The sequence below is a fragment of the Microcebus murinus genome, chromosome X, assembly GCF_040939455.1.
Source record: "Microcebus murinus isolate Inina chromosome X, M.murinus_Inina_mat1.0, whole genome shotgun sequence".
NCBI classification, from domain to species: domain Eukaryota; kingdom Metazoa; phylum Chordata; class Mammalia; order Primates; family Cheirogaleidae; genus Microcebus; species Microcebus murinus.
Window position 1 is genome coordinate 107,724,128 of NC_134136.1, and position 21,153 is coordinate 107,745,280.

Sequence of the window (21,153 nt, forward strand, 5' to 3'; positions counted from 1 at the left end):
CAGAAGTAAATCTTGGGAAAGACAAATATAATAAGAAAATGGGACCTGGACTCAGATAATAAAACTTTGAAACTTTCTCGTCTATCAAAATCTGACAAGTTGACATAAATGGGTAGGTATGTTCATAAGGGTCTTTAATTCTTTCGATTTCACAGCCAATTACATTGTGATACCCCAGTTAAGGTGAGGATATAGTATTGCTATGGTCAAATATAGGCCCTCAATAAATAACAATCTAGATTGAAAGAGGTAAAATATGTATATTTCCATAGCTCATCATATATATGCAAACATGATGAGTTATACTTTTTGGTGAATGAGTGATAGGTCAGTCCAATGCCTGTGTGGAATTAAGAAATATTCAAATCATGTACATGGCAGGATCATGAGATTGTAGCAATTCAGTTACATCTTCAGGTTCCACTTCTAATTCTAGTCCTCTTGCTATTTCCACCACATCTGTAATGACTTCCTCCACTGAAGTTTTAAACACTTTAAAGTCATCCATGAGGATTTGAAACAACTTCTTCTAAACTTCTGGTAATATTGCTATGTTTAAGCTCCTCTCATGAATCACAAATGTTCTTAATGGCATCTAGGATGGTAAATCATTTCCAGAAGGTTTTCAGTTTGCTTTGCCCAGATCCATCAGTGGAATCACTATCCGTGGAAGCTATAGCCTTACAAAATGTATTTCTTATAAGACTTGAAAGTGAAATTACTCCTTGATGCATGGGCTGAAAAATGGATGTTGTGCTAGAAGGCATGAAAACAACATTAATCTCTTTGTATATGTCCATCAGAGCTCTTGGTGACCAGATGCATTGTTATTGAGCAATAATATTTTGGAAGTAATCTTTTTTTGTTAGCAATAAGTCTCAATAGTGGTGTTAATATTCAGTAAACTATTCTGTAAACAGATATGCTGCCATCCAGGTTTTGATGTTACACTTATAGAGCACAGGCAGAGTAGATTTGGCATAATTCTTAAGGGCCTGAGGATTTTTGGAATGGTAAATGAGTATTGGCTTTAATTTAAAAGTCATCAACTGCAGTAGCCCCTAACAAGAGAGTCAGCATGTCCTTTGAAAGTTCAAAGCCAGGCACTGACTTGTCCTCTCTAGCTATGAAAGTCCTACATGGCATCTTCTTCGAATAGAAGGCTGTTTTGTCTATATTTAAAATATGTTGCTTAGTGTGGCCTCCTTCATAAATGATCTAAGCTAGATCTTCTGGAGAACTTACTGTAGCTCCTCTATCAGCGCTTGCTGCTTCACCTTGTACTTTTATGTTAAAACCAACCTAATAGATGCCAACTTTTCTTCTGAAGCTTCCTCACCTCTCTCAGGCTTCTTGAATTGAAGAGAGTTAGGGACTTACTCTGGATTAGACTTTGGCTTAAGGGAATGTTATAGCTGGTATGATCTTCTATTCAGACCACTAAAATTTTCCCCATATCAGCAAGAAGGCTGTTTAACTTTCTTATCATCCATGTGTTCACTGGAGTAGCACTTTTAATTTCCTTTAGGAACTTTTCTTTTGTGATCACAACTTGACTCTTTGGTGCTAGAAACCTAGGTTTTGGCCTATCTCAGCTTTTGCTATTCCTTCCTCATTAAGCTTAAACATTTGTATTACTAGTTTTTGATTTAAAGTAGAGAGACCTGTGGCTTTTCTTTTTACTTGAACACATAGAGGTCATTGTAGGGTTATTAACTGGCCTAATTTCAATGTTTTTGAGTCCTAGGGGATAGGAGGGCCAAGGAAAGGGAGAAAAATGAGGAAATGGTCTGTTGGTGTTTGTTGTCTTATATGGGCATGGTTCATGGTGCCCCAAAACAATTACAATAGCAACATCACAAATCACAATAGCAGATATAATAGTGATGAAAAAGTTTTAAATATTGTGAGAATTGCCAAAATATGACAGAGACAGGAAGTGAGCACATGCTATTGGAAAAATGGTACAAATAGGCTTATTTGAGGCAGGGTTACCATAAACTTTCAATTTGTAAAAAAATCACAGTATCTGTGGAGAGCAATAAAGTGAACACAATAAAACAAGGTATGCCTGTATCACAATAGCCACACATCTCTGAGCATGACTTTTCTCCTCTAACCATTATCAGCTTTGTGAGGGCAGAAATGATTTCTGATAATCTTTCTATGCACCAAAATGTTTGTACCCCCATAATATCCTGAAATAAATAAAAAAAATCCACATAGTGTGGGCCCAACAAAAACTTATTAAATGAATGATACCTGACTGGATAAATGTAATGAAATGTTAAGAAATGACAACTAAGTCAAGAAAGAAGATATCTCTGTGCTTTATTCAAGAAATATTAGAGATAAAAATAGTTTAAATGTGTAAATTTGTATAAACTAAAACAACACTACTATGTTACAACGTGCTATAACACTGTCTATTGTGGTGTAAATATGATATTAATAGTTGAATTTGTAAGACATTTTTTCAATGGCAAAATAAAGCTTGGTGGCTAGATTATAATCTCTATGAAAATTCAGCCTTTAGTATGTGTTTTTTTTCTTTATCCCAATTAATGGTCTCAGACATCCTATCTTCATCAACATTATCCTTATCACAGTGCCACTTATAGATTTTCTCAATTTATCACCAATGTTCATGCTAAACCCAGCACAAAGCCACTTACCTAAAGCATATATTTGAGACTTTGGCTGCTTCTTCCTAAAACTAAGGTCTATTTACATATGATGTTGGTATCCATCATAAGCTTGTTATCACTTATAATCTATAAATGAATAAATAACTTGAAAAGTATAGTGCAACAAAATAAACTGTTGGCATAAGTATCAGGAGGTTGCTATAGGAGTGTACACAAGGGTACATGATTCAGTCAAAGGTAAAGAAGAGGCACTATACACTATTGTGGAGGATTATAAGACATGAAACAAGAGGATATGTGAGAATAAGAATTGTTTAAGAGTTTGGGGTAGAGTCAACATTTCCAAAGGCAAATGATAGCGAAGTGTGTTACATTAAGATAACTATTTGTGTGGCTAGGGTGTGGCACTCATATTATGGATGAAAGATTAGACCTGAGAACATGTCAGGGAGAATGTTGTAAAGTACTTTTTCTTCCATACAATTTGTTTGAATTACAACCAATAAACAATGGGTATCCACTTGTGGATTTTAAGCAGGAGAGTAACACAGGGGTCCTCAAACTTTTAAAACAGGGGGCCAGTTCACTGTCCCTCAGACCATTGGAGGGCTGGACTATAGTTTAAAAAAAACTATGAACGAATTCCTATGCACACTGCACATATCTTATTTTGAAGTAAAAAAGCAAACGGGCAAAAACACCCACATGTGGCCCGCGGGCCATAGTTTGAGGATGCCTGGAGTAACGTATTAATTTTTACCTTTGAGAGAGATGAGCCTAGCAGCCATGTGAAAGGTAAACTGCAGAGAAGCAAGATCACAGGAAAGTTGGGAAGCTATCACTGTATGCAAAGTGAGATACAGTGAGCAGGACTGAGGTGGTGACTGGCAAGAGGTAGAGAGAGGAAATGACACAGCTAAAAGAAATTTAAGATATGAGTAGCAGAAAATATTTACATGGTTCTATATAAAGAGAAAATAATACCTCCTACCTTGCTTACCTCATATAGTTGTCATGTGAATAAAATAAACATGAAAGTATTTTGTTAATTGTAAATCTTTGTCCATTTAAGGAATTAATATTATCAAATGCCTATGAATTAATGGTCCCCTTGATTTAATGACATTCCTATGTGTTTATACACACTCAAATAGATATAAAAATGTGCTTCACTTACTCCTTAAAAGAAAAATAAAGTTCTAGGTAACTCATTTGTGTTAAAATTTATAGATAGAGGCACTAGTGAACATCTGCTCTACATAAAGCTAGGGAAGTGTGGCAAGGGGACTAACTCTGGCTAAGGACTAGAAGCTAGAGCATGGGAGCACATCGGTTCTCAGACATCTGTGGAAAACTTCTTTCATGAACAGGAAAGAGAAAGAAATATATAGAACTAAAATAAGGGTGAGAAATAATAAATCCTAGGATATATTCCTGAACAAATTCAAATCAAATACTCTTATAATAGGTCTGGCCTCTGAATGTAAGAAAACATCAGCTACAATCTGGTCTCTGGATATGAACTTAACTAACCAGTATTCAGGTTGTACACTAATAAGACTTCATTATCAAAAGTTGTTTATTCAATACAATGAATAAAATCAAAGCCAAAAATGTGACTTCCCTAATTACCATTTTGGTTATTTAATCAGAACAAAGAGGCATCCCTAAGACCTATCTAAAGGCAGGTAGTGACCCAAATCTGTATCATTAAATTTGTTTCCTTCCAAGCAGGCAGAAAGGTCAATCATGGAAAGAGCTTGAGGTTTAGAATTGGATAAATCTGGTTCTGATTCCTGCCATTCTACAAGTAGCTTAAAGTCAGAGTCTCAGTGTCCATGTGTATAAAATTCCCCATATTTTGGGAGTTGTTCTAAGTACTAGCTAAAATAAAGCCTGAAAAGTACTTAGTACTGTACCTTGCATGTGAAAAAAAAAATCAGTAAATTGTAGGTATTACTATTGTATTAGCAATTATGTTTTATAACCTAAATTTTCTCTCATTTGAGGGAAGAAAATATTATAAAATTGATGTTCTTCTTAATCTACTATAGAAAAACAGAAATTTCTTGAATTAGAACCAAATTTGGAATGGGAACATAGAAGTAACAAGAATAAATGTGAGAAGAAACTGAATATAATAATAAAGCTATGAAAGAGGAAAAATAAAATCTTATGCTAAAGAGAAAATACAAATTTAAATATTGGATGGCCATGCTACACAACAGTTGGTTAGTTGGGGATATTTTTGTTCACAGAATCTATGAGATTAATCATACATCACTGTGTACTTGCTATTGTAATTACTATTATTTAATATATGTTATGCATTTCTTGGCCTTCCCAGAGACATAAGGAGTGTAAGTCACCATATTAGAAGGGACTAAAGAATCTACATGGTTTAATTTAAAAAAAAAAGCTTGCTTCATTATGGAGACTTATGTTATATTTCTTGTCTTAGTAATAAATAAAAGGTTCTTTAAGGAAGTAACATTTTCTCCATAGGTCTAAGTTTCTTCATCTGTCAAACTAAGAGATCAGACTAAATATTCCTTAAGGGCCTCTGGTTTTGGAATTCTTGGCTTCTATAAAAGTATCTGTCTAGATGTTTGCAACACATATAATAAACATAGGAGCCATATCCAGAAAATATGTAAAGAACTCCTACATATAAAAAATAAGGTGACAACTCAATAGAAGAATGAGCATGAAACTAGAAAGGCTCCTTACTAAAGATAACATCTATGTGATTATATAACCTTATGAAAAGGTTCTCAAACTCATTCATTAGGAAAAATCGAAACAAAAACCACAATGAGATACTACAGCACAACAGCCAGAATGGCTAAAATTAAAGACTAATAATACTAAGCGTTGACAACAATATCTAAAAATTTTATAAAATAGTGAGAGTTAAGTTTATCTACCTTGAAAAATTGGCATTTTCAACTAACAGTGAGTATTTGGCTATGCTATGACCCAAAAATTCCACCTCTTGGAATTTGCATAAAATAGTATATGTACATGTGCAAAAAAATACAACAATGTTAAAAATTAGCATTATTTTTAAGGGTTCTCAGGTGAAATCAGTCCAAATGCCCATTTGGAGTAAATGGGATAAGTATTGTGGTATATTCACATGATAGAATATTACACAACACTGAAAATGATTGAATCACAATCGCAAGCAACAAAATAGATGAATTTGAAACATGATATTGAGAAAGAAGCAAGAAACAAAACAATACATACTGTATGGCCTCAATGACATAAATTTCAAAAACTATCCTAACTTATGGTGTGTTAGAAGTCAGACAGTGCTTAGTTTTGGGAGAATACTTATTGTCTGATAAAGGGTAACATGGGGTTTTTGAATCCTGGAAATATTATTTCCTTGCTCTGAGTAATTACAAGAGTGTGCCAGCTCTGTGAAAATTTAAGTTTTACGCCTATTGATTTGTGTACTTTTATACAGTTGTGTCATAGTTCAGTAAAAAGTTTTAAAAATCAAGCCAGACAAAATTGATTTATTTTATCTATAAAGGTAAACTACTCTACTAATGATTGTTGGGTAGGAACTTTCCTTGCCTTTAGCCTACATATCTAAGTTACATTAGAGAGTCAGATATAAAAATAGAGCTATTCATAAATACACACACATATATATACACACATGCATCCGTACATGCATATAAATACATATATCTATATATATAGGAAGAGGTAGAAGAGAGAGAGAAAGAGACCACCTAGACAATTCAATTCTTTAGGAAATGGAGAGAGGGGGGAGAGGGAGGGAGGGAGAAAGAAAGAGAGAGAGAAAGAGAAGAATATGAGAATTTCTGGACAATTCAATTCTTGAGAAAATATCCTTCTTATATTTTATTCCAAACTAAAATGTAAACCTGTGTCTTTATTTTAATTTCCTAGGAGAAGTTCAGAGTGAAGCTGAAGACTATTTAAATTGGATGATGTTAAATTTGTATGAAACCTTACTGATGATGATCTAACACAATTTTCTCATGTTTCAGGTCTATGTGGCAACAGGCCTATCCTATTATATATAAGATGTCATCCTTTTAGCTCTCCTGTGTAATTTCTGAGGTCTGATTCTGTGATGAATTTAACTTTAAACAGAGGTGAAATATTTTCTGGTAGCTTCTAATTAAAGAGAGATAGACATTGAGATAAATTAATATGACAATTTCTCTAAAGATAGCACAGGGAATAGTTTCAAGGGATAGCTGTACATAAACTACCAAGAAGAGATAATTGTTTGTTTTGAAATCCTCCTGAGAGACAGTCTGTATGGCCACACTCATGCTAGGTTTAAAAATATTTAGTGTTTTTGTCCGTGAATGGCTTTTGCAACGGTCTAAACCTCTTAATTTTAGGTTTGATTTCAGCGAAGATGATCAACAGCTGGTAGGCACGTTCCTCCTTATTTCAAGTGACCCTTCAAATATATCACTTCACCCTTTACTTTGAATTCCTAATAATTTTCACTGAATATGCTTTCTTTCCTTTCAGCCATCATTTTGCTCTTTGATGGGCTTGCCAGTCCTTCCACATCACTCAAACTAGGAACCCTGGAAGCCTCTAGCTGAGTTCTAAGCCGGCTTTTCTGTCTGGATTCACAGCTGCTGTTGCTTTCTGGTAAACTGTCACTGTAGATATTTTCTCCTTCTCTTCCACATAAAGCAAATTCGTCTTTAAATTCCTCAGGGATTGTATCTTAGTCATCTTGCTCTAGCACAGAGCCTGGCAGTTAGAATTTATCAATAAATATTTGTGGGATGAATGAGAAGCAGCAGAAACAACCTGACACTTAAAGCTGGTGGGCTTTAATCCTGTGTGGATGACCTAATGGAGAAATAGGCTCTGCCTCCTGCCACTGTGGCTGCCAAAGCCAGTCCTTGAATGGGTCAGCAGCTAAAGGGAGAGAGACCTAGAGTTCCTACTCACCAAATGAATGTGTCCATCATAGGTAGGCTTTTACTCAATCTTTTCCTTTTCACACTTGTCTTAGAACATAAAGGAATCCCACAATTCACCTAAAACCCATACAATTTCAGGTTAACATTAGTATCACTTTCCATAACCCAGCATATTGTTGCTGTACTGAATAATTCTACTTGTAATACATAAAAAAAGAAATCTGTGCTAATGAAATTAGAATATGTTTAGTCTTTATCATCTTTTTTCCTGGGAGTATTAGAATAAATGTAACAATGCCATAACTAGGGCACAAGGACACTGATGAATTTATTTTCCCTACTGTTCTTTTTGGCTCTTTGTATTTATTATCCTGTCTTCAGATTGCCAAGTAATGTCAATATTACTTTTGGAAAGTTGATAATCACCATTTACCTTCAAGTAGATATGGACAGCAATTAATCTATACAGACCACCCAGTCTTCCAGTTCAGCCATCCCCCACCTCCTCTATAGATGTTTGTGCAGAAGAACATCTCCTCATCTTTATATTCCACAGTACTTTTGTCTAGAACATCTTTTTACCCATTTTCTTATTGTTGGCAGTACACTTTGGGCTGTAACCACAAAGACCCACAAAATAAGAAGTTTTCTGAAGGCTAGTCATGCCAGGCATACTTTGTATGTTTGTAATTTAAGTTGAAGTCAGGTTTCCCAAGGTAGTATCTATATATTTAGTATTTAAAAGAGTCTTGCTTTATTAATATATCACATTTTATATTGCAATTACTATTTATACATCAAAATATATAGAGTTATAAAAAGGTTTTCTATTAAAAATTACTCAACCAGCCTGAGCAAGAGCAAGACCCCATCTCTACTAAAAATAGAAAGAAATTAACTGGGCAACTAAAAATATATATAAAAAAAACTTAGCCGGGCATGGTGGCACATGCCTGTAGTCCCAGCTACTTGGGAGGCTGAGGCAGAAGGATTGCTTGAGCCCAGGAATTTGAGGTTGCTGTGAGCTAGGCTGACATCATCCATGGCACTCACTCTAGCCTGGGCAACAGAGTGAGACTCTGTCTCAGGAAAAAAAAAAAATTACTCTTCAAAATTATTTAAAAAGGAGGCACTGAAACATTATAGCTAAATCTATTTTTGTTTAATCTTAAAGACAGTGTGAAGAGGTCCTGAAGAGTATAAGGAGTAGATTAAATTTATGAAAAGTTACATCTTCACAGAGAAATTATAAATTTCTCAAGATCAGAAAATAAACCATAAAAAGACTTAATTCCTTTGAAGTTTTAAGCATTATGGCCTGTGAATAAAAAACACTAAGTAAATATTTGTGAATTTGATCTTATAAAATACCATTTGAAATATATTTGTGTTCAGCTCCTATTCAGTTTTCTTGATCAAGTATAAATTTTTGCTCACTTTAATAATTTTTTTTCCACTGACCCTAACATATAACATATGAAGACATAAGAACAAATTCACACTAGAATTCATGTTAACATTGAAAATACGCATGAGACCTTCACACTAACATAGCCATTTTGCCTCTTTCTGACATATTTTCCTGAAGGACATTTAAATTACATGAATATTTTAACTATTAATGTTTTTGGCTATTTGATAACACTTTGAATATATACTTTGAATCTAAGTGAAAGGGGAGTCATATTTATTTCCTTTCTAAAACAATTAAATGTGATGAGTTCTTATATGCTAAGCTAAACTAAGATAAAGTAAAATAAATGGAAAATCAAATATTTTAAAACTTCTATGAATTTTTTTAATAAGAGAAACAAGGTTAAACATGTAAAAACACAACATGTTGCTCAGCACACTCTGAAAACCTGCTCAGTTTTCAAATAAGCAGTACTGCTTGTTATATTTATTACTGGTCTTTAGGAGAAATAAACAAAAAAAAAAAAAAAAAAGAATTTCTCAGAAGGTCAGTGTACTTTCCTAATTCCCTGAGAAGCTCAGTGATTATGAGGAATGAGAATCAGAGCTCAATATTCTTACCCTTGGAATCAGAAAAAAGAAAGTCCTTTAAAAGATCAAGATCTTTGATAGCAATAACAAGAACTAAATTTACCAGGGGTAGAGCCCTCTTCTTATCAATTTTGGCCAAGAAGCAATCTTTTTCTGAATAGCGAAAAGCAAGCCAACTAAAAGAAAAATCTGTGTGACTTCAATTACATAAAATCGACTGGGTGATTGAAAAACAATACTTTTAAAGAATTTTTTTCTCTTTTGGTAAAACTTTTACTTGTATGTTGGTTGTTATTTCATTCTGAGATAGTTTAAGAGCAAATGGAATTGTTTTCAAACACAAAAAAAGCTCTCCTATGACAACTTCCTCTCAGCTGCCTTTTTTTTCTTCCCCAGGCTTTATCCTCTTTTTCAGTGATGCAGTGAGTTTCCTTCATTGCTCTATATTCCTAATCCAATAGGAAGAATTTCCTTCAGACCCTTAAGCCCTGTATCTGTTACCATAGAGACAGGCATCACAAGATAGCTGTTCAGTAACATCCTCATGGAAATACAATAAGAATCCTATGGAATATGTTGGAATTTCCATTGCTACCAGTGAGCACAAATGATATCCTTCACTAGAAAAATGCAGGGATTTTATTTTCATATTGTGGAACTATGGAGATTTTAATATGTGATAGTAAATCCAGAATCCCACAGTTTTATGCTTAGAATCTGATTATGGATTCTCTGATGACTTAAAAGAAAAATCCCTTCTCCTATATCCCTATTCAGGAAAATATAAATAGATATTTTTTAACTTTTAATTCTAGCATGTCTTATCAATTATTTACTAACAGCTTCAACTGTTCTTTTATAGTGCAGTACATTTATTTATAGCTTAATCCCTTTTAGAACATATGTGATCAAGAACACCCTCATCTTTTTTATATAAAAGTATCTCTCTAAACTCTGCAATGCAAAAGCTGCTTTCCTAATGTATAGATCTATGAAAAGAGAAAAGAGTAGCTGCAAGAAGTGAATTCTGCTCACTTTAACTTGTTTTCAATTGACTTTCATACTTTTTGTAAGTCTAGTGAAATCACACACTAACAGAACAGCAACGATAAAAATAACTGAATCTTAGCAAATAGGTAAGTTCAGCAAGATCAATGAGCTCAGGCATATCAGATATTATACTTAAGTCAGTGATTACAGAGACTTCAGTTTTTCTTATGGTAACATTAAATAAACACTCCTCAGCAAGTAAACTCTCTCAATAGATTAGCAACCTAAACAGAACTAACTTTAACTGTTAGGCTGTATATTTAAACCACTTTTCAAAGTCTCTAGTACTTAAATATTATGGGTGGTCTCAATTTCTGTTTATAGTATTCAACTGAGATTTAATTGTGGCCTCATTTGTTCTAGATACTTGAATGAGCAAAAAACAAAGTTTCCTTATAGTATTAGAGATGAGATCAGCAAACTTTTATTATCAAGGGACAGATAGCAAATATTTCATTTCTGTGATCCATATGGTCTTTGTCCAACTATTTAACTGCCGTTTAACATGAAAGCAGTCATAGACAATATGCAAACAAATGGATGTGGCTACCTTCCAATAAAACTTCATGGACAATTAAATTGGAATTTCATATAGTATTAATGTGTCACAAATATTCTTCTTTTAAAAACAATTTAAAAATGTAAAAACCAATTTTTGCTGGCTGGCCAAATAGAAATAGGCATGGCATGTGGACCACAATTTATTGACTCCTGGTCTAAATGGTTCTTGTTCAGTACTAGAAACACTCAAAGAAATATCTAAAAGGGGAAATTTTTTAAATGAAATCATTACACTCACGGATTCTTAGCATTTGAAATTAGCTCAGACATCTCCTTCTTCAATTTCCCTTTAGTACAACTCCACTCTCAGCACGGAACACTTTAGGAACAAGGAGTGCAGTGTCTTACACAGTAGTTAATTCTCTGCTTACATCATTAATTGGCTGAATATTTTTCCTTTGCTAACAGAGAGGTACAAATGAGTCTAGTATATATTGTATAGATGTGTGTGTATCATTCTAAAATTCGTTCTATTTTTATATTTCACTTTTCAGGATACATGTACGACATTACTGTGTTTCATTATGTTTTGATGTCATATGAGACTATGAATGATACTGAGATTGTCAACAAAATCATTGTCTTATTCAATGAATTATTATTAATCTTTAACTCTCTCATATCTTGTACTCATTGAATTGATTTTTTGAACCATAGTTCAGAATGTTATACTTATTCCTATTAAAATTCATCTTTTTGGCCTAACCAGAGTTTTTAGGTGGTCATAATCCTTTGGTACCTTAAAAATTCAATATACTTTTTCTCTTTTTCAGCTAGAGAGGCTATTTGGATCTTCCTTCAGGTTTTGGGTATTAATACTTCACAGGCCAAGCTAGGCCAAATACAGAATCATAAGGCACATTATGGGAAAATAAGTTCAAGTCAGGTGGACTCAGTTTTATAGAACTATATGATAATCCTGTTAGAGACTCTCTTTCGAGTTTACAATATTCATCAATTGATACTCCAAAAGCAGGGTAATTTAGCAAGCTGATTAACCCACCATACTCATATCAAATGGCAAACATTTCTCCATCTTGACCACATGAGTCTCATAAAAATCTTCACCAAAGTCTATTCCATAATTAAGATATCTAGCCATATCACATACTTTTTCAAAGAACATTCAATGATCATGGCATATATTACCTTTCTGCACTATAAAAACCACCCCAATCTTAGGAATTCTCATTTATTCCCAGTGAGGAAAAAATACCTCTTAGTTTTCAAGGAAAACATATTTCCATGGTTATAAAGATATACTTACTCTCCTCACCCTAATTATGGACTTTTGTTCCTATTTTTCACTTTTGTTTATTAACTCTAGGATGATTAAAATATTGTTCTCTCTTTGTAAACAGTTTTGAAAAAAATTTTTAAAGGGGGGGTGTGTTTGCATGTGTGTGCACAGGCATAAGTGGTTTTTTAATTTGCTTTTTCATTCTTAAAAGATGGATGACATGAGATTGGGAGAATAACAGGATAAAGCAAGCTTCTCAGGAAAAACATTTCAAAGCATGTTTCTTAACTGATAGTGTTTTCCCTTGCTTATCTTTCTGGGTGAAGAGCAATACAACTGAAAGGCAGCCACTCTATCACATGTGGGAAATTTCACTTGACAGTTTTATCACTAAAAGAGAATTAAGGGACAATTTTGACCTAAGAAACTGTGATACTTAATAAGATTTTTACCTAAAGCAGATAGTTGTTTTTATAGTATAAATTCCTTAGGAAAAAACAATCTAAGTTTATAGAGATTTGGGGAAAAATCTATAGAGATTTCTAAAAGTCACCAATTCTAGAATTTAAAATATATTAAAATATAGTCTATTTCATTTTGTTCCACCTCTTTCACACTCTATTTTTATGCATTTCTTCTTCATCATTTTTTTTCCCCTCGAATCACTTCAGAAAACACAGAATTGAGCAACTGGGCTTTGAAGACTTCACATGGTCTCATCCCTTTACATGCTGATCATATTTCACAGCCAGAAAGATCAGCAAGCGTTTCCAATTCTTACAATGCATTTATCAATAAGGGTATGCCTGCTCTTCAGGTGTGTGGCCCAAAGCCTTTAAGATTTCATTAATAATCAACAGCTGGTGCCACCTAGTGTCTGTCCTCTCCATTCATCAGTGAAATGAAATACAGAGCACTTCTTAGTCACAGATGAAGCAAGCCTAAGCTACAAACTAACAAACAAAACAACATGGTGTGGGGGGAGTCCAGCGGCTGATTTAAATTACACTGTCTTCATTGAAAGAAAAGCTGTCTTTTAAAAGTAACTATGGTAACAGGAGTTGTGAGGCTAGCAGGAAGCGAACATTTTCTCACAGAAGACAATTCACAAAAGGAGATTCCTACTAAAGATGCAATATAAAAGAGTTTTTGCAGACTTCAATTGTCACTTAAAGTGTTCGTAAAAAGTTCAGAAATAAAATTGGCAAAAGAGGGCTGTATTTTAAACAATAGTGTAAATACAGCAGATTTTTGTCAACCAACCAAAAAAATAACTCTATATCATTTGGATGCAAAATTTTCTGTTAGTCTTTGAGCTCCTCAAAGATTAACACATTTACTGTAACAGTCTATGTGAAAGCATATACAGTAGTTTAAAGCTATTAAAGGGAAATAATAAGATTTCCTGAACCACATTATTAAAAATAGTTTTGCTGCTAAAACTACACATCTAGAAAACTATTTTCTTTCTTGCTCTCTGTATGAATTATGAATGATATATTCAACCACAGTCATGTACACTTCAAGGTTAAAAAGTACTCATCCAAATCCTTGACTATTTTTCAAAACATAAGTTAGTAATTATTTTGGAGAACTCCAAGTAGCATAATTAACCCACCAGTTTCTAATTGATTCACTGATATTTAAATATATGTTGTTTTAACTTACTCTAAGAGGAATACGTAATTGAAAAAACATGGACTAACAGGAAAAAAGTTACATAACAGCCAGTAGTGTTCCTTAACCAGACTGACTGGGATATTACAATTACTACAGAAAAGGCACAGCACATACGAGCAGCACTGTGTACAATGAAAGGTCATATTAGATGTTCATATATGATAGTCCATTAACTTTGATGATTTAGCTGCCTAGGTAGGCTATTAGGGAGACGGGGTAGAGAGCTGAAAAATTCTGTATTTTATATACAGTTAATAATCAAGCTTTTCATACTCAAGAAAATCTATTATTTGACAACTGTTTTAAACAATCACTTGTTAAATTTGTTTTATTTTCTTGTTACCCTAGTGGTGATTAAAATTATTTCAATATGTTCGGTCCAATATACACTCACTGACAGATCCTCATGACAGCATATGAAGACAGGATATAGAAACGATGCATAGTTTCCATAAAAAGCATACATTGTTCCCCCTTTCCAAAAAAACTTTATTTTTGGAGCCAAATACAGTCTATCCTCATACTCCATTGGTTTGAAAGTACTTATAAGTATAATCTACTGATTGTAGGAGAAAGAAATATTGCAAAACAGGAAAAGGGTTCTAAAAATTGTACACAGGCAAGAAAGAATGTAAAACAAAACTCATTAAGGTTCCAAAATATATAAATAAATAAATGCTAAAATTTTCGATAATTTATCATTTTCTGGCATTTTTCATTAACAGCTTTCAAAGCCCTATCTGAAACAAGCTGATACAGAGAAATTAAGAGCAGTAATCAAGCGAGAAATGACAGACCAGCTGGGTCGACATCAACTTGGCAAAACGTGAATACAGTTCAATAGCTGAAACAGATGCTAGAGTTGTTGAAAAAGCCTGCAGGAGATATTGATATATTTTCTCCATATAATGCAGAATGACTGAATAAATGTCAAAAGCTAGAAATTGAGGAGGAGAAATGACTGACAGCCAAACTCTTTATAAAATAGAAACCAAGTAAAACAATTTTCAACCTATCCAAACATTCTATACATTCTCATTTCTCTCAATGTCTTAATATGCCAATATATCAATCAGTCCTTGCAACTAAATTACATATAACTGAGCTGGGGGAGATTTCCCCATAGATTTTTTTTTTCTCCCTGTCATCATCTACCTGGAGAAACATAGACTCTTGAAAAATACTTTATTCTAAAATCTTCTAACACTGATTTCTATCCCAGAAGTGTTTCCCTGAGGTTGGAGGCAAGCACACCCCCCACAAAATCTAACGCAGCACAAGGTAATTTTAAAATCCTTTCAGTAAAAGCAACACTGTTTGCAGAGTTTGAAGAGCTCGGCAACAAACCCCAGCTACCAACAGCTGCTTGTTCAAACATATGCTTTGTCATGGTCAGCTTCTAATTGTATTCATAATGATGTAATAGCTTTAATAATCCTACCTTCCATGCCAGCTGTTTTTTCCTGTCACTCCATCATGCCAATAAGTTGGCTGCTGTAACAAATCAAGATAGTGCAAAACAGCATCTTTCTCCTGATTCTGTCATCTTCCTGAAAGCATTCTATTACTGCCGACTGCTGGGAACCAGAAAGTCTATTTGAATTCCAACAGCTCCCCTTTCGCATGATTCAAGTTAGGTTAGGTGGGCATGCCTAACATGATTCTCTCAGTCATTTCTTATGCAGCTGCTACAACGTCGGTGTGGTAACCACTCTGACTATCTGATACGTCAGTCGAACAAAACCTACACCTCGGAGCAAACACATGAGCCAGAGCAGCGTTCTGCATTTAACGAGCATTCTCCCTGCCTAAAAAACAGTGGATCTGCAAATCTCTTTCAGTATCCACTCGCTCCTCTGTACAGATGCAAAGCCTTTGGATTAGGTTATTTTCCTAACTATACCAAGAGTAGAGTTCCTTGCCACACATCATATTATTCACACTGAAATTTTAGCTGATTTTTACTTATCTTCACAGCCCTTTAAGGGTAAAAACTCTCTCTTCTGATTGTACTTTTGAAATAAGGATATTTTATGTTCAGCTCCTCGTCTCTGCTTTATTATAACATATATATAATGCACTCTCTGGGATTTACCTCTTGTGATTCTACAGCAAATTTTCAAATAAAAGAGTTTTTTCAGGGAAATATTATTTATTTTGCACATAGGAGATATTTAATGTCTGATACTCTGTGTGTTTCTCCCAAGGGAAAGCTTTATTTATACTTTGATATTTTGACTTGAGAAGAGTACTTTCTTCACAAAGTAAGAAATTAGATTAGCTGAGTCTCTTACAGAACTTGTTTACCAAGTAAATAAGTGCCATTTAAGGAAAATGCATTTTGTATTTTTAAAATACTATTTATGAATCAGCATTTGTTAAAAGGAACTATAATTACCATCAATTTAAAAAGTATAATTTTATCTGAAACTTCTAAGTACACCTGTCTTGGGACACATATACTTATGATTTTAAATCATTAAATGAGAAAGTTTAAGTGTTTTCAAGAAAAATACTTTTAAAAAGGGGGAATTGATAAAATCTTATGTTTTCTCTCAGTCATCTATTAGATATTCAATTTAGTAGGGAATCTATTCCTCACCACACAACAAGTAAATAGACAGCTGGTATAGTACCTGCATTATGAAACTATAAGGAATAACCATTTAGCATTTGTAAGATATGCCAATATCACTATTATGAATTATTGTTTTCCTAAGGGGTGTATGTGTGTGTGCACACATACATTTTAGCTATTCTATTTCCATTTTAATTTTTATGTAACAAATCAAAGAAGCCTCATATATCAGGACATACACAAAATCATTAACTTATAGTTTATTATGTTTAAATTATAAACTCTGGAAATAAACCAGAAAGATAAATTGAGCCCACTGGAACCCACCAAAGTTTCTTTAAAATAATATACACATCATTCCAGATAATAATTCTGAAAACACTGGTTTGTCGATTACTGTTGTTTTACAAAAAAAAAAAAATCTTTTGAGGTTAGCCTATCTATCATAGATATTGCAAATGGCATAAACACAGTGATTTTTATTCTACCCTTGGCCTCTGCTTACTTCTCTAGCTTCAACTCTTGCTTCTCCTTCCTTTCTCACTTTCCTCCAGCAACAATGAACTTCTTTTTATTACTCTAAATTACTGAGCTCTTTCCTGTTTCAGAGATTTTCCATATTCTATTTCACCTATTCATAAGCCTACCTTCACTTTTAAATTTTTATAAAAATTGTATAAATTATACAACATGATGTTTTGATATACACAGTAAAATGATTACTATAGTCAATCTAATTAACATATCCATCCCTCATTTGTTTACCTCTTTTTTTGTGTTTGGTAAGAACACTTGAGATCTACTCACTTAGCAAATTTCACACATACATACACTATTATTGACTATAGTCCTTTGATGTACATCAGATCTCTAGACTTTATTCATCCTATATAATTAAACTTTGTACTGTTTGAACAACATTTCTGAATTCTCCATCTCCCTCTGCCCCTGGTAACCACCAATCTACTCTGTACTTCAGTGAATTGGACTTTTTTTAGATTCCACATCCAAGTGAGATAATGCAGTATTTTTCTTTCTGTGTCTGGCTTATTTCATTTAGCATAATGATCTACAGGTTCATCACCATTACCACAAATGGCAGGATTTATTTATTTTTTAAGGCTGAATAATATGATTATATGTATTTCATTTAATGACACTTGATAGTATATATGATATTATACATACCACAATTCCTTTATTGATAATCTGTCTATGTGCACTTAGGCTTTTTCATATCTTGGCTATTATGAATAATGCTGCAGTGAACATGGAAGTACAGATATCAAGGTACTGATTTTATTTCCTTTGCATATATATCCAAAAGAGGGAATACTGAATTTTATGGTAGCTGTATTTATAATTTCTGAGGAACACCCATACTGTTTTTTACAATGGCAAATTACTTTTCTATCAACAATGTATAAAGGTTGCCTTTTCTTCAAATTCTCAATAGCACTTATCATCTTTTGATTAATTGTCATTCTAACAGGTATGAACTGATATCTCATAATGATTTATTATTTTTTTTAATTCAGGATATTATGGAGGAACAAACGTTTTGGTTACATGTAATGCATTTGCCTCACCCAAGCCAGGGGTACAAGCATATCCTTTCCACATACAGTGAACTCTGCTTCCATTAGTTGTGGATTTACCCCACCCCCCCATCCCACCTTACCAGCACCCAGTGAGTATTACTACCATGTGAACACCTTAGTGTTGATCAGTTAGTACCAGTTTGATGGCCAGTACATGTGGTACATGTTATTCCATCCTTGTGATACCTCACTTCAAAGGGTGGGCTCAATCTCTATCCAGGAAAATATAAGAGGTGCTACATCACCATTTTTTTTTGTAGTTGAGTAGTATTTCATGGTATACATATATGACATTTTATTACTCCACTCATATATTGATGGGCATGTGGGTTGTTTCCACATCTTTGCAATTGTGAATTGTGCTGCTATAAACATTCAAGCATAGATGTCTTTATTATTGAATGTCTTTTTTTTCCTTTGTATAGATGCCTAGTAGTGGGATTGCTGGATCAAATGGTATTTCTATTTTTAGCTCTTTGAAGTATCTGCAAATTATTTTCCATATGGGTTGTACTAATTTGCAGTCCCACCAGCAGTGTAAGAGTGTTCCAATCTCTCCACATCCATGCCAGCATTTGTTGTTTTAGGACTTTTTGATAAGGGCCATTCTCACTAAGAGTTAGGTGATATCTCATCATGGTTTTGATTTGCATTCCCCTAATGATTAGTGATGTTGTAAAGATGCAACACCTTTCACTGTAGCATCAGAGAAAATTAAATATTTAGGAATATATTTAACAAAGGAGGTGAGAGACATATAGGGAGAACCATGAAACACTGAGAAAAGTAATTGTAGAAGATGTAAACAGATGGAAATCCCTACCATGCTCATGGATTGGTAGAATCAATATTGTTAAAATGTCCATACTACCTAAAGTGATCTAGAGATTTAATGCAATCCCTATGAAAATACCACCATCATTCTTTACAGATTTAGAAAAAATAATTCTCATAATGGTTTTGATTTTCAATCTCCTGATGAATGGTGCTATTGAGAATCTTTACATATACCTGTTGGGTATATGTCTTCTTTGGAAAAATATCTATTCAGAAGCTTTGCCCAGTTTTTAATAAGATTATTTGGGATTCTTTTTTTTTTTCCCTTGGGTTCTGAGTTCCTTATATATTTTGGATATTAGCTGCATATCAGATATATGGTTTGCTAATATTTTGTCCCATTCCATAGTTGTCTCTTCATTTTGTTAATTGTTTCCTTTGCTGTGCAGAAACTTTTTAGTTTGCTATAGTCCTACTTGTTCATTTTTGCTTTTGTTGCCTGTGCTTTGATGTCCTATCTAAAATATTACTGTCAATATCGATGTTGAGAAGGTTTTTACTATGCTTTCTTCTAAGAGTTTCACAGTTTCAGATCTTACATTTAAGTATTTAATTCATTTTTAGTTGACTTTTGTTTACAGTGTAAGATATGGGTCCAATTTTATTCTTTTGCATGTGGATATTGAGTTTTTCTAATACCACTGAAGAAACTCTCTTTCCCCACTGTGTATTCTTGGTGCCTTTTTTGAAAATTAGTTGACCATATATGCATGGATTTATTTCTTGGCCCTGTATTCTGTTGCATTAGACTATATGTCTGCTTTCATGATACTACTACATTGTTTTGATTACTGAAGATTTGTCATATAATTTGAAATCAGGAAGTGTGATGTACCCAACTTTGTTCTTCTTTCTCAAGATTTCTTTAGCTACTTATTTTGTGGTTCCATAAAAATTTTAGAATTTTCTGGTTCCTTGTCTGGTTTGACAAATGCCAGAGGAATTTTGATAGGAGTTATGTTGAATTTGTAGATTTCTTTGAGTAGTATGATCATTTTAACAATATTAATTCATCCAATCCATGAATACAGAATAGTCTTCCATTTATTTGTACCTTCTTTAATTTTTCTTTTTTTTTCAAAAGAAACTCTACATTTTATTTTATTTCAGGATATTATGGGGGTACAAACATTTTGATTACATGTTATGACTTTGCCACCCCCAAACCACGATTTGAGGCAATGCTTTGTAATTTTCGCTGTACAGTTATTTTACCTTTAGGATAAATTTATTCCTAAGTATTTTATTATTTCCAATGTTATTGTAATGGAATTATTTTCTAAGTGTCCATCAATGGATGAATGAATAAAGAAAATGTGGTAAATATAAACAAAGAAACTTTTAGCTATATAAAATAATAAAATCTTATCATCTGCAGCAGAATGGATGGAATTGGAAGACATTATGTTAAGTGAAATAAGTCAAGCAGAGTAAGACAAATATTAAATATTCTCACTCAAATATGGGAGCTAAAAAGTTTATCTCATGTAAAAAGTGAGTAGAATCATGGTTATCCGAGACTAGAAAGGTTAGCAGGTAGAGGAAGATAAAGAAAGGTTGGTTAATATGTATAAAAATATAGTTAGAAGGAATAAGTTCTAGTATTTCATAACCCAGTAGGATGACCATAGTTAACAAGAATTTATTGTATATTTCAAAATAGCTACATGAGAACATTTAGAATGGTCCTGACACAAGGAAAAGATGAATGTTTGAGGTCACAGATATTCAAATTACTTTGATTTGGTCATTACCCATTGTATGTGTATATGGAAAAATGTGCCCCATAAATATGTACAACTATTATGTATCAATGAATAAAACTAAATCTGAACATGTTTATTGATTTACTTTTCTGATAGTTAGTTGCTTATGTAAAGAAATGCTAATGATTTTTGTATGCTGATTTTGTTTCTTGCAACTTTACTGAATATCTTTACTCTAACAAGTTTTAATGGAATCTTTAGGGTTTTCTACATATAAGATCATGTCATTTAGAAACAGAAATAATTTTACT

The 21,153-nt window shown here is 33.3% G+C and overlaps 1 protein-coding gene across 2 annotated transcripts in view; it reads right to left on the minus strand.

The window, feature by feature from the left end:
- Window positions 1-15,847, minus strand: part of DMD (dystrophin) — a 2,109,452-nt gene extending 2,093,605 nt beyond the window's left edge. For both annotated transcript variants that reach the window (XM_012756891.3, XM_012756894.3), the window contains exon 1: window positions 15,562-15,847. In XM_012756891.3, the coding sequence (XP_012612345.1) occupies window positions 15,562-15,568 (7 nt within the window). In that variant the 5' untranslated portion in view covers window positions 15,569-15,847. The remainder of the gene's footprint in view (window positions 1-15,561) is intronic.
- Between the last annotated feature and the right edge of the window lie 5,306 nt (window positions 15,848-21,153).